Source organism: Falco naumanni (genome assembly GCF_017639655.2).
Source record: "Falco naumanni isolate bFalNau1 chromosome 3 unlocalized genomic scaffold, bFalNau1.pat SUPER_3_unloc_1, whole genome shotgun sequence".
NCBI classification, from domain to species: domain Eukaryota; kingdom Metazoa; phylum Chordata; class Aves; order Falconiformes; family Falconidae; genus Falco; species Falco naumanni.
Genome location: NW_024427318.1, coordinates 193,602 through 208,090, shown reverse-complemented (window position 1 = coordinate 208,090; position 14,489 = coordinate 193,602). Strand labels below are relative to the sequence as shown.

The window sequence follows — 14,489 nt, the reverse complement described above, 5'->3', positions numbered from 1 at the left end:
ATGACCCCAGGCTCTGGACAAGCAGGGTGTTAAGTTAACCTTCCCTCTCCTGAGTTTGGGAGGAGGAGACTAGTTAAAGAGTAGTTCTAACAGAAAGAGGGAATCTGTCAAACAAAATGCTGAACAGTCCCTGAATTGCTCTTCAATTGCTCAAAAAATGAGGCCAGTTATTTAACCAGTTACAGTCCAGGACCACCATCAGGATTCTCACAAATACACAAAACCTCCCTCCCAAACAACTACGTGGTTCATGCGCTTAATTCCCCCAGTTCTTGACAAGGAAGTTCGGGTCACGGACTCCAAAGGCCTTCAACAAGGGACAACCTATGATTCTAAAAATGCAATTCAAAAATTCTCGAAACTGACAACATTTAAAGTGCGGTCAACACTTAATATAATGAGTGGGCACCAATTAAGGAGTACTGCCAACTCTATGCACTAGCACAGGGATGTGCTCTTCCCTACACAGTACCGAGCAGAACAGTCTAGTCTAGGCTTGAGCTATGCAGAGGCTTGATCAGAATACACATCCCTTTCCAGAAAGATACCCGAGAGGAAGATGACTAATCTTTGTAACGCTGAAAGCAACAATGGGAGGTTTGCCCCAGCTGATGATTTCCGATCTAGAAACTTCAGTGAAGGCGTCAAGCTACCGATAGAACAATAAAACAGTAGCTTCAATGCACACACAAATGAAATTTTGACTGCCTACATGCAAGGTAGGTCTCATGCAGCAGAAACAGATGCAGTCAATCTCCTGAGCTTACTTTGTTTTCAAAACAAAACCAAAAAAAAGCAGAGCATGCATTTGCTGCCTTAACAGAGTAACATCTAGAATGCCCCTCACTCCTCATGAGACTTACAATTTTACATACCAGGAAGACCGGGTACAGGTAGACTGAAGTACAATTACAACTTGTTGTACATCACAAAGTATAAACCGATGAAGATGCTTTATACCAGTCAAATGTCAATAAACTATACTTTCCACAGAAAACAGAACTTAACAACTATTTACCAGAAACAATCTAAGCATTTATCTAAATTTATGCAAAAAATCTGCCTCCAGTGGCAATTCTCAAAATACTCTTCTTTGTTGGAGATTAAAGATGGTATGTTACAACCTAAAAAAGCATCCACTTCATCACCACGAATACACCTGCACTACGCATGTTTCCCATGCAAATGAGCACCCTAACTTGGCCAACAGGCTGACACATGTCATGCTCATGAACATGGGATACTTTTTCATTCCGTCTTCTTTTTTATATCTTGCTTTACCAAGCAAACCCTTCACTGTCCATTAAAAGCTAAATTAAAGAAGCCTTCGGTTCTTAAGCAGGCAAGAATATTGAAAAGCTATCGGTCCAGACCCTAGCATTACTATCAAATATAGTTAGCTCAAGAAAGATGTTGGTTTACCTCCCTTTACCCCTTACCTGCTCTGGACTGAACAAGTCTTCCTGAAAAAACATGAGGGAGAACTCAGCTGGGCGGTGATCTGGTTCTTTGCTCCGTTTTTCATCTGTTTCCCGTGTGGTCAGAAGTTCTTGTAGTATTTTAGCAGCAGTTTCTATAGACAGAGTGGTATCGGCAGCACAAAGAATGTCAGAAGGCTGTAATGGAGACAAATCCAGCGCTCCACCTGCTTCCACCAGAAATGATGTGTCTGAAGTTACAGGAGTGAGACGCTCCCGCTGGCTTTCCTCAGTTGAAGAAGGTGCGTAACTATTAACAGGCAGTGCCTGATTTCCATTAAACTCCAGGATTGAATACTGGCTCTCTGCAGGTGCCACTTCCACCTTTTCAGCTTTGCATGATGAACGCAACTCAGCGGCAACCTGAAACGTGGCTTCAAGACTGACTTCTGCCTTCTGGTTTTCTTCAGATATATTACATAGCCAGTCAGATGGCATCAGCTCAGCTTCGTAAGATGACTGCATTGGAGGATTCTGGAAAAAACAAAATACAGTGAACTTTTGTATCAAAAATTACCATGACAGGATGTGTATTGATTCTGTTTATCCATTTATCCAAAAGCTTGAAAGATTGTCTGTTATTCTCAGTTAAAATAGCAAGTTTAACCAGAAGAAAAAAAAAAAGCTACTACTTTTTCTTGGTTTTCATTAACCACCTTGCCCTTGGCACACTTCCTTTCTTCTAGTCATGGTCTATCCTGGAGAGAAGGTTACTTACCAGGAGCTGGTGTATGCCTGCAGATGCATTGTCTGCACACCCTTTGCACTGCAGGTGTTAAATATACCCAAGCATTCAAATCAGAGACTTCTGGTCTTAGTAGGACCTGTGGGGGTACACTAGAACCACCCTCTTCACGTGCCACATACGTAATAGAAAATGAGAGAGAAAATCCACCTGCCTTCAGTTCCTTCTGAAACTCAAGCATTCCTGTTGTGTATAAACCCAGTATAAACCACAACATTTTTAAGCAAAAGAAAAAGGTCCATATGCTGTAAATGTGCATATGGACAACACAACTTGAGGAACTCACCGCTTCTTAGCCAATAATACCATTTTCCTCCTCAAGCGATTGTCCATAGGCACATCTACACAAGGGGTGCCCCCCAGGGATGCCCCAGTCCCAGAATGAGTGGGAGTTCAAATACCGATGAAAGGAAATACTGCAAAACTGCCCTGCCTGTCACAGCCTCACATCTGGACTCTCCTGTCATGACAGTGTCCCACAGAGGCACAACTCAAAGTCTGCATCAATCTGCATAAAAACCTGACAGAATTTCAGGTCAGAAGCACTTCTTGTAGAACCTACAGAGACTGCCTTCGCCATCACAGGTCAGGTCTGAACACGACTAAAATTTTTCACTGTAATGACATCACAGGACGACAGGACACAATCAGCAATCCAGTGATGATTTTTTTTAGTAGCATTCATATATATCGAATAACCTTTAAAACAGAATGAAGATAATGAAAGAGGTTTTCAAAAGCAGCAACTCCCACCCAAGTGAAATGATAGATGGCATTTCAACAGCCAGTGTCTGTACTGCTACTTCTTCTGGAGGTGACTCAGTCGAAGGACACTAGAAGGGTCATTTCTTCTGACAAACACAAGTCATACAATGATGTTGAACAGAAACAGGTCTATTTAAAATACAGCCTTCTTTTGGAAGAGATCCAGCATGAAGGATTAGTCCTTAGTGCCCGACTATCCTTAGACCTTTTAGCTGAGGTCATGGTTAATGAAAAGCTACTTCCAGAGACGAGTAAATTAGAGAACAGGAAGCTACAGGATCACCTACTAAGAAAGCCGTATCAGATCAAATGCCAGCGAAGGACTTGGTCTCTCCCTGATGGAGATACCACAAAGAGATGAGATCCCGTCTTCTGGGTGTATGAAGGCAAGTCCTAGTGTGGATTCGTGTAGATGTGCCAGTTTGTAGATAGCCACAAACTGTGGAGGGTGGGGGGAAACGGAGGGGGAAATAAAACCTGGAATTTGAGAAATTTCGGTTAAGCAAAATCTTTTCATTAAAGGCTAAGCCACCTTTATGTTTTTATGAGACAGGTTCAAACACTATTCCTCTCATTTGATTTTGTTTTCAGTTCTATTTTTTTAAAATGTTAACAAGGTGTTTAATTTCTGTTGCATTGCTTGTTTACTGTCATAAGTAGTCAGGATTTTAAGATCTGGGTTACCAAACCGCCCAGGAATAAGATCATCCCTGCCAAAAACCAACCAACCAACCCACCCACCCATACTGAATCTTCTTCTGCCTCTTCTTAGGGGACCTCAGCTTGAAGCTGTTATAGCACATATTGTCTTCTTGGATGCACTACAGGATCTTGTATGTATTTCCAACAGGAGAAAGTGGCAACACAAAGGTACAATTTAAATCCTTTTAGTTCACCTGGAGAAGATATGACAGACAAGGATGGGGGGGAGGCAGCAACGAAACAAGGAAAACCAATAAAAGATTGAGAAGTCAGGGCCTGAAAGACTAATAGCTTGCTGGTCATGCAAGCTCAAGAAGAAAAATGGTCTGACTTAGCAGAAGTGGTAAAAGAGAAGACGGGCATTTCACTTATAAGATTAGCATAGCGTGTGCAGGAATTAAAGCACAACCACACCTTTTCAGGGACTGCTAGGACTACACAAATCTGGCTTGAGTGCTTGGGCAATCGGAATTAGTTCAGACTTGATTTCTTTTTGAAATAACATGGCTGATTATCATTCCTTATTACAAATAAAAGCAAACTAAGGTCAGAAAGTTTTTCTTCTTTTTTCTTGCATGTTTATTTCTTCCATTTCCTGTTACCTCTTGCTTCAGCTCCACGAGGAAATACTGACAGCTTAATAACCATGATAATAGCAATAATCAAACAGCAGGGCTGCTATTAAAAAAACCCACAACAATGAGATGGGGGCAGAAAAAAAAAATATCGCTGAAATCCAGTACGTAGCCTCAGTTCACATCTATGATAAAGCAGCGGGGAAGTATTGAGCTAATGGTTGTGAGCTGCCAGCACTGCTGTTGCAGAAGACAGCACGAGGTCTCTCAAAAGACTCATTCCCACCCAAGGATACTGATTCATCACACTAATCCAAACCCCACTTAAGAGAACCCAAATGAAAAATGGGTAAGAAGTTGTACCTGAGCTCCCTGTTTTGTAACCAACTGTGATGAGAGTGTAATACAAACCTCTGAAACCCCCATTTCAGAAACCTGGTGAGATACACCATCATCAGCCAACCATGTCTGGGTATAACCACCTATATCCCCTTGCCATTCCACGCAGTAATTCTCTGCAGCTTTTCCTGGAGAGCAAACTGCAGCCAACCAACCAGTTAGTTACCGGCCTGGTCTGCCCATGTTCCAGTCAGGGTCACCTAACACTTTCAGCAGCTCAGGTGCGTACTGTACAAGCCCAGCAGCTGGCCTCCGAGACCCAGAAACTCCACCTGTCTTAATCTCTCCTAAGCTTAAAAGTGATGCTCTCTGCAAGACCCAGTAAGGAACAGCACAAGGTTTAGGCTTCCTTGTCCAAGAGTGCCCGCTTTTCCTTCTGAGACCACAGAGCACCGTCTGGATCCAACAGAAACGGGGCTGGTAACCAGCTTGCTGACTGCTAGTGCGCCGACACGGTTCACTGTCTTCGGGACTGGTCCAGCAGTTTCGTACAGGCTTTGCCACTCCTACCTAGCAGCACACAGCAGGACCAAACAGCCCAAAACGCCCCGCAAACCACGCTTCAACAGCATCGCACTGAATTCCTGCAACTGGTGGAAGGTATTGAGTGGAACGATAGGAAATACACCATGCAATAGTTCTATTTTTTGTGAAGAACAATAAAAATGCTTAGTCAGCCAGGGCTGATGAATTTTACCGCTTTTGAGGATTTGTGCAAGTGGTCACTGATGGATGATCGATACACCAGCCGGGCAGGATGCTCAATACTGCAGCTTGCCACATCCCCCAGCAGACGTTTGGGGAAGTATATGCCCCAGAACACACAAAAGGCAAACCGATTATTCCCCACAGCTCAGCAAGAACCGCAGGCAAAATGCTGTCTTCTGTACCACCTGCACAGCCTGTCACCACGTTCCAGGAGAAATGACCTATGCTATGCGAAGACTCAGAAATCTCTACAAGTCCCGTTGATCCACGCGGTACGATAGCTGTGTTACCCTGCTCAGGGACAGCCGGTTACTGACCTGGTGGAACTGATACAGGGCACTGCTCGCCTTTGGCCTTCTCACGCAGAGGATCGCCTTCCCGCAGTCTGCCCAGATGCTCGGCAGCTTTTTGCTGGGGGTTTCCAGGAAACAAAGCAACCACTAGCAAGTGGCCTAAAGCTCTTCTGACTCCACACACTGCCCACGGACTTGCTTCTCCAAACAACTGCTTTTTACTAGACCCTTTGGACACTGTCTATTATCCTTCAATCTAGCCACAACACCACCTTTGACAACTCCTTTGGAATGATTTACTACCCCATGGATCTCGGCCTTCCGAGATAAGCTATTTAATTGTGACTGCCCATCGCTCGGATGGATCCTCACGTCCTCGATGAAAAAAGCAGCTCACAATGAAAGTGAGAGGACAAAGATGCACGGTGTGAAAAATAAATACTACAATATCGACGGCATGACTGGCTGTTGGCTATTTATAGCCTTACACTAACGTGTTATCCTGGCCATAACCTGCCCATCTTGGATAAGCTTATATTTAAAAGAAGTCACGAATAAAAGACAGAGGTTGATATCTGCAAGACAGGAAACTGGATGATCAAGCTTGAGTAGGTCAACCCTTTTTCAACACACATAAGCATAACTCGCTTCGCTTGTCCTCTGTGAGGGGAAAAAAAGTATATGCGTTATGCTGTAATAAAAAAGGAAGCTCTTGCATTCTTACTTCAGATCTTCTGATATCTGATAAGCCAGGCCCTCCAAATAAGGTGCAGTTTCCACTAGAATTACATAAAGCATTTACAGGAAGTACTGGAGTTATCTTTAATAAGAGATCTCTGAGGTGGGGCCCATTCCAAAAAGTCACCTTAGTTTTTCTCGTTCATCAAATGAAACTCAGGACTGCAGGAAGCTGTCCGGGACAAAGAAGTGGAGCTGCTTCTCAGTATTTTCATAATATTAAAGAATCTCTTTTTGTCCAGGCAAGAACATTCTTCCAATACAAATGCAGGCTCATTAACTAAAAGTGATTCTGGTGAAGTCAAGCAAAAAAACTCTCCACTGATGAGGACACCCACTAGCATAGCTACCCTGAAACCTAACCTGAATTACAAAACTACCCGTTTAACATTCAGTGGTTCTTTGAAATAGGTATTTGTAAACACATCACTTTCACTTTATCAAGCAGATCAATTTTCAAATTTATATCCTTAATTTCACAAGTGTACAAACCTGCAGTTCATTCATACAGTCTCCTTCGCTTTCACCTCCCTTCAGTAGGCTACGCTCACCTGGACAAAGCTGTCGTGGGTGCACGCTGAAGCAGCAGGACCAGCACAGCCAGCCAGAGGATCTGTGTGGGCTGCTGCTGAACAGCTCTGCGGTGTGGCTGCAAGAATTCAAACACAGCTGTCAGACTGCCGGAACCTGTGTCTGGTGTGCAGAGTTCTATTGCTTACTTTGATTAAACATTTCAATAATCACACAGTAAACGACATTCCAGAAATTTATTGTTACCTCCCAAGTCATTTTAAGACCAATTTCTTAATCTTAAAAATATTTAAGATACGTATAGATATATTAAAAATATATATTGTAAAATTGGTAAAACACACACATACATGCAGAAACTTCATAATCAGAGTCTTTTCTGTCTTAATATCACCTCTTTGATCTGGCTGCTTGAGTTTCTTGTCACAATACACCACAGAAAGCATATTCACATAGCTGAGCCTAGGTGTTCATACACGCACACACACTTGTGACCATGTGAATTTTAAGACTTACAAAGAAAATGAATGATCTTGACCGAGAGTGTATCATTCAGAAGAATATCATGACTACTCCTAAACTACCACTCACCAGAAAGGTTTTCATATGTAAATGAACCCTACAGGCACAGATGCGTTCAAAAGGCGCGATTGGACTGGCACTGTCAGGTGGCACCAATAACTAATATGTCTCACATGGTCTCCATGACTCATTTTTCATTATTAGACACTCTCAGATAACGAAGCTTCAACGCATTTCTTTGACCCGATTCTACTACTGTCAAAGGTTTTGCAGATAGTTGAAAGTAAACAGAACTAAATCCTTAAACTAATTATGGTCTAAGGCTAGTGGGGGAAAAAAGACTTAGATGAGCATATTTTATGTTACTGACTTTTCAATAAGAATCATAATGAAAAACCAGGGAAATCTTTTTGTCACGGAAGTTAACAAACAAGTTTGAATACACACAAAAAGAAATCTTTTGACAAAGTTCTACTTTGATTTCATTGAATGGGACTTCAAAAGTGAAATGAAAAGAGCCAAGATTAAGATTGAACATACATTCTTTAGTTCTCTCACTTACTAAATACGTATCTTAAGGTTAACTATCACTTTCCAAACTAATCTTGCTGCTGTGCTCTCATGATGAAGGAAACCAGACTTTTTCATGTGGACATCTGAAGAAACCACTTTCGGCTTCTGTATAATATATAGAAGAAAGGACAGCGGAGAGATTAAGAGATACACAGGCACAGAAGTAAAACCACTGAGACAGTCCTAGAGTGAAAGTGAAAATTAAAAGATTTATCATACTCCAGTGAAATGTCACTTACACCCTCAGAAACGCTGATTAATTCACTGGAGGTTTCAAACGCCTCAGATCCCCTACGTTTCTGTATTTTAGTTTTGATTACACCTTGCAAAATTTGGTATGTTTTCACTGCGTTCTCACACCCACCTCCCACCCCAGAAGATTCTACCTGAGCAACATAGCCAAGCTATCCTTTCAACTTAAAGCAAAAGGAGCGTCATCCAGTGAGAGAGATCTCCATATTCATGTCTAAATCTACGCTGGTCTCCCCCAGCTCCCCTGCAGGCAGTACCTCAAAACAGGCACTTCCAGGACACCAGTAATCTTACCCCAAGACAAACTCTAAACCGAGAGACGCCCCTTTCCTTCCCTTGACTACGGGAGAGGGCTGGGGCCTTAGCTGAGACAGAGACAACTACAACTCATCATGATGAGTTTCAGCCTGTGCTCTGTAACCAACAGAAACACAAAGCGGGGACCACCTCCCACCTTAATGAAGCAAGTATTCTGGATGAGGCTGGGAGCTACCTGGTCTAACAGAAGGTGTCCCTGCCCACGGCAGGCGGGTGGGACCTTGCTGATCTTTAAGGCCCCTTCCAACCCAAACCATTCTGTGATTCTCAGGACACCTGCTCCTGGGAGAAGACTTGGTAGTTAGCAGCTGGTAAGGCAGGCTCCACACTCTGGCCACCACAGTAATCTTTGCATAAGGAGCACGTCGCAGAAGTTGCCTGTCTCTTAAAACATTTAAGTGTGTCTACAAGAAATGCCCAGCTCCTCAGAACCCTTCCTTGACAAAAATGACGTTATGGAAACTGTTGATTATTGTCTGAAATGTTCTCAGCAGAGGTCTCAGAAGACATGCACAAAAGATGTAATGATTTCACTGTGTAGGATTTCTAAACAGGGATAGATAGCTGTCTGTGAAGGTGCGGCTGCCAAAGGAGGAGCAGGCAGAAGGAAAGGATAATAACTGAGCTTTAGTTTGTTCAAGGAAAGAGTCACTGTTCTGAATTTCAGAAGTTTTAGGGAAATTAAAAAAACCCACCACAAAACCACAACAAATACACCACCACTCCCCAGAAAATAACCGATCATGTGATTTTTCCAATTCAAGGTAAGGGCAAGGAAAAGAACAGTAATTTGCTTCGACTCCTCGTCTGAAGAATAAAAACACTTAAGTGAGACTGGTTTATTTTGTAATCGAGTGATTAAGTGAGACTGACAATTACGGCAGAAATAATTTAGAAAAAAAAAAGGAACCAAGACTTTTGTACTTTCTAGTTTTCAGTGCATAAAAAAATACAACATAAAGAAGCTAAGCAAGAAAAAAAAATTAGATACAAAAATAGTATGAGCAGAATGAAATATTCTACACCAGGAGTCCTCAAACTACGGCCCACAGGCCGGATATGGCCCCCCGGGGTCCTCAATCCGCTCCCCCGGATTTACAGAACCCCCACCCCACCCCCACCCCCGCCGGGGGTTGGAGGGGGAAACCAAGCAGCCGCAGATGACTTCCTGCCACCTAATCCGCGCGCCGGCCCCCTGGTTAAAAAGTTTGAGGACCCCTGTTCTGCACAATACGTTTGACTGATCTTTGAGTTTAAAACCTCAACCTGGAAAAACATGAGACCAAGGCCTACGATACTACTTCTTAACAAAGTCTCAGTGCTTTAATACCATTGTCCAAGTTTTGCTTAATTAAAAAAACAAAAATGAAACTTAGCCTCACACCGACTAGTATTGGACAAATCTTCTTCTCCTCGCCCTTTCACCTCAACAGAAAGGCTATCCAGAAAATCACCAGGGGACACGCAAAATCTGGAGGAAGGACACGAATACCAAACAGAAACTCCTTTTGCTTTAAAGGTCCATCTTCCTTTTAGACTGGACACTTTCTAATTCTCATTTGAGATACGCACATGGCAGAGTATTGTAGAAAAATGTTTGAAAGTCTCACTTTAAAATCCATTTTTGAAAAGCAAATGCAGAAATTTTTTTTCATACCTGTTGGATAGCAGGCTTGTGAGTAGGGCACTGAAGATGCAGAGCTGCTGCAATTTGCAATGGATGCGGCAACGCTTTGGGTCCCTTGCTGAAGTGGCGGAAGAGAAGCCACAGGCTGGAGCGTGTACGTGGCTCCTGTTGGAAGTGTCTGGAGTACAGGAAAGGCAGCCCCTTTATCTGGAAAAGCTGGGGAAGCCCCTTGCCCTGGCAGCAACCCAAGTGGTCCCTGCTGGATCCAAGTGGAAGGGACTGGAGTCGGAGCTAATCCTTGTGCTGGTAAAGTGCTGGGGGCTTGGCACGAGGTTGCCATGTAGGAGTAAGGAGAGAAAACACCTTGACCGTAAAGTTGATGAAACTGTCCTACAGTCAGCAGTCCTGCAGTGGGTACAAAATAAAGTGAAACAAGTGTTAAGGAAAGGAGTTTTCACAGGCAAAGAAAGGCAATATGAGGAGCCAAGGCTCTACAGCATTATTTGGGAAGACTGCCTTTGCTCCAGCATACTTAACCCAGAAAGGAGACTGTACTCTTAGACCCGAGCATGCAGTAACTGCTGTGCGGCACACGAGCGAAGCGCCAACACAGAGGTGTCTGCGTAGCATTCAATCTCCTTAAACTGGCAGTAAGGAGTTACCCACATTTAGAAATGCGCTATAAATCAAAATGCGTAGTAACTCACTAAACCAAACAAAAGCAATTTTGAAAGTACTGTGTGTTAAATCAGACAATACATTTTAAAAAAGGGACATCATAAAGCAAGATTTGACCAAACTCCACTACTGACAGCTCACAAACAGCTAAGGGAAGGGCAGTGTCAAAATCCTCCAAAGGACTTTGCAAGTACTTTATGACAAGTCATTTATTTGGTCAAGAAAAAAATTTCAAAGCCAATTTTTTCTCAGTCAGCTCAACTAGTTCAGTGCAGACTAAAATATCCCAGACTTTGCCATTTTGTTATTTCCTAGATAGTCCTTTTATTCTTCTCTATTATTTTATAGTTTCCTCTCTCAGACAGTTACTGTTTCATGAAATGGTATTTGCTTTTATACCAGGACAGCTCAACTTCTGTTTTGGTGACTTTGTGGAAACACTGACAGTAACACCGCAAACGCCTGTGCTCATTGATTTCTGTAAGAACTACAGCACTTGTGACTCCCCTGCAGGATTGCATTTAGCCATGAGAATTACGAGTTTCAGGACGGTTCACGTCAATAGGGTTGATCTAGAAGCCAGGCTTTCTCAGACCCGTAGTTTCCAATTCTCGCTCAAAAGGACTTTTTTAAAAATAGCCTCACATTTACCTCTTGCACTCCTCTGATGAGAACTAATTCAAGAAATCAGTAACATACAGTCATTATTCTGCACGTTCACATTTAACCATTAAGAATCACTAAATAAATACCAGCTGACCCTGAAGATTTGCTAAGACTTAATGTATAGGACTGTTTATTTCCTGTTCAGTACTTTCACCATTTATAAACAGAGAAGGTACAGGGGTATGAAAATCCTTTTGTTTATATTTTACCTTTGGATAGGGACATGAAGACGATCTAGTTCTAACACATAAACAAGACACCACGGGATGCCAAGTTACCAACCTCCAGTTGCTGTCCAGGAATTGCTCCTGAATGTTTAACAGAGCGTTACACTCTGCAAGACACTGGGAACAGACTGACGCTTTGCAAACACAAGTATCTCTTATCTATCAAATCACCTCACATTTACAGCAAAGACGTGCCCCTAAACAGTCAGTACAGAGCGCACAGTGCATTGTCAGCCTGTCAGAACTTGACTGCATAGAAACCCCAATGTTTTCCTTGTTCTGTCTTTCTAGAAAATGAGACTCCTAGAGCAAAAACTCTGAAACTGCAGCCATAAACACAGAGGACAAAAAATGAAAAAGTCATCTCTTTCTAATAATTTCCTTTACCAATGGTCTGCATTACATCAGACAAACCACATGTCATTGAAGTCTGCAATGACTCATCTTAGCCTAAACGACGTTAACATCAAATCATTAATTTAAATGCTTCCTAGCCTCCCTACTGAAATAAGTTCCATCCCTTCTCAAATGCTTCATTTTGTTGTCTTGGTATTGCACGTGCAGTTCCACACACATCACGGAAAACACCACTTGAATTAGGTGACAGTTCCTACCCCGACACAGTAACCAAGAGTATGGGGATACCCGACTCTGCTCTAAATGCCAGCCGGTGCTGCAGAGAGCAGTACCGTCAACTGCTTCTCCCCTTCTCCTGGTCACACAGTCCTGCCGCTTCTCCCACACTGCACCTTAGAGCTCTGCACCCATGGGGTGCATCACCCGGGTGCAAGAGCCAGCCACAAAAGGGCTGTTAAAGTCTTCTCCGATCACTGCGCTGAACCAACATGTAGCTGTATCAGCTGCAAGGAAGATGACAGTTAACATGCCACCAAGGGAACGGGAAGCAGGAGTGCTCTTCTGGCAGCAGCCCACAGTTAGAGCAGCCCAAGAGCACTGCAAAGCCAGATATTCACATCTTCCTTACACGGTGCCAACCACAAAGCTTTCGGGCCAATACAAAATGTGGGGAATAATCCCGAGGGCTCAGACTTGTCTTGGGAAAACTCAGATCCTCTCAAAGAGGGTTAGAAAGAAACAAAACACGTTCTAGGGCTTTTCAGCAGTATTATTTTCTAATTAGCTCTCACCTACTCATGCAATCCGTTTTAAAAACTACGTAGCTTGTGCATTCTCTTTCAGGAGACAACTGACAAAAATCTTACTACCAGGTCTTGCCTCCTTTGCACAAAACTAACAGGATGCTCTAGTTATCACGTCACATGACTCACTGTTCCACACACATTTAACGACAGCTTATTAAGCATCCCTACTGATGGGCATCCTTACTGAGGGCAAGAAGCAGTAAGGTGCATCTGGTAGAGCTGTGCCAGCTCCACAGAGATCGGGCAAGGGTGTTCTTAGTGGAGTACGCAACGGAGACTGCACTGTAGTCTACAGGCAGCCTGAAATACATCTACCCGCATAAACAACAACAGCTTCCCTACACCAGGTGAACTGATGCCACCGGCAAGGACAGGTAACCCTTCTCCCTCAGGAGAGCGTCGATTTTGAAATCCCATGCCGGCGCCCAGCAGCTCGCCCCCAAAGAGCGGCTGGTTGATGAGCAGCCCCTGGCCGGAGGCACCCAGCGAACGGAGCGGCAGCGCGGGCTGCTGACCAGCCGCCACAGTCTGGCGGGGAAGGTGTCGGCACTGACGGGGACGGGCTGCTGCGACGCGTCCCTGTCGGTAGGTGGCACCAACGCCGCGCGCTCAACCGCCGCCCGCGCGGCCTCCGCTTCCCCCGCCACGCGCCGAACGGCACGTGCCCCGCCACGAGGCGCTGCCCGCCGCGCGCGGCCCCCGGCGCGCGGCCCCGCCGGCCCCCTCGGCCCCCGGCGCGCGGCCCCGCCGCCCCCCCTCGGCCCCCGGCGCGCGGCCCCGCCGCCCTCCTCGGCTCCCCGGTCCCCTCGGCTCCCCCCGTCCATTCAGCTCCCCAAGTCCCCTCAGCCGGGCCATGTCCCCCCGCCGGTCCTCTCGGCCACCCCCCTCCGCCCCGCCGGTCCCCTCACCCCGCCGGCCCCTCAGCTCCGCTGCCACCAGCATCTCCCGTAGTTTCCGTGAGCGACCGGGCGGCTGAAGCTCGGGGCGGCCCCGCTGCCAGCGCGGAGCCGTCCCGGGGGCAGCCTGGAGGTCCTTGAACCACGGCGCGGGTGGGCGCCAGGCCGTGGAAAGCGGCTGCAGACGGGGCAGAGCGGGGAACACGCGCCCCGCCACGACTGCCCGGCGCCCCGGGACGGCGCGCGGGAAAGGGGGCGGGGCCGCAGCGCCACGTGACACAACCTCGAATCCCAGGGAGGGGCGGGGCGGGGGCGGGTTCTGCCGAGCAGCCGGACCTGCCCGGGCCGCCGCGGTTGCCGCGGGGTGCGGGCGGCGGGGACGGAGGGGGGCGGGGACGGAGGGGACAGAGCGGGGCGCGGGCAGCGGGGGGCTGGGGAGCTGCTCCGTGTGCCGGGGGCACCCCGGGCTGGTGCGTACCCCGCCGGGAGGAATGCAGCCGGCAGAGCAGCTGTTGCAAAGTGTCGGCTTAAAAACCACTGGCAGTTCACAAAAGGAAAAGCAAATTTATAAGGAGTGCAGAGGAACACGGAACAAATCGGGAATTGTGTCACATTCGCCCTAAAAACCCGCAG

General features: G+C 45.6%; 1 protein-coding gene across 1 annotated transcript; it reads right to left on the bottom strand.

The window, feature by feature from the left end:
• Positions 1-256: 256 nt before the first annotated feature.
• On the bottom strand, positions 257-14,083 carry LOC121081761 (heat shock factor protein 5-like). Its single transcript, XM_040580995.1, has 5 exons — positions 13,869-14,083; positions 10,257-10,631; positions 6,955-7,052; positions 1,440-1,952; positions 257-307 (listed from the first exon to the last, which is right to left on the bottom strand). The coding sequence occupies exons 1-5, from the start codon at positions 13,900-13,902 to the stop codon at positions 257-259; spliced, it is 1,071 nt and encodes a 356-aa protein (XP_040436929.1). The 5' UTR covers positions 13,903-14,083.
• Between the last annotated feature and the right edge of the window lie 406 nt (positions 14,084-14,489).

Bases quoted from the DNA above. Each gene is read 5' to 3' on its own strand.
- LOC121081761 (XM_040580995.1), bottom strand. From the start codon at position 13,902: ATGCTGGTGGCAGCGGAGCTGAGGGGCCGGCGGG. The intron at 10,632-13,868 runs GTGAGGGGACCG...TACCCACTGCAG, and splicing joins GGAGCTGAGGGGCCGGCGGG to GACTGCTGACTGTAGGACAG. The intron at 308-1,439 runs GTAAGGGGTAAA...CCCTTGTTGAAG, and splicing joins ACTTGTTCAGTCCAGAGCAG to GCCTTTGGAGTCCGTGACCC.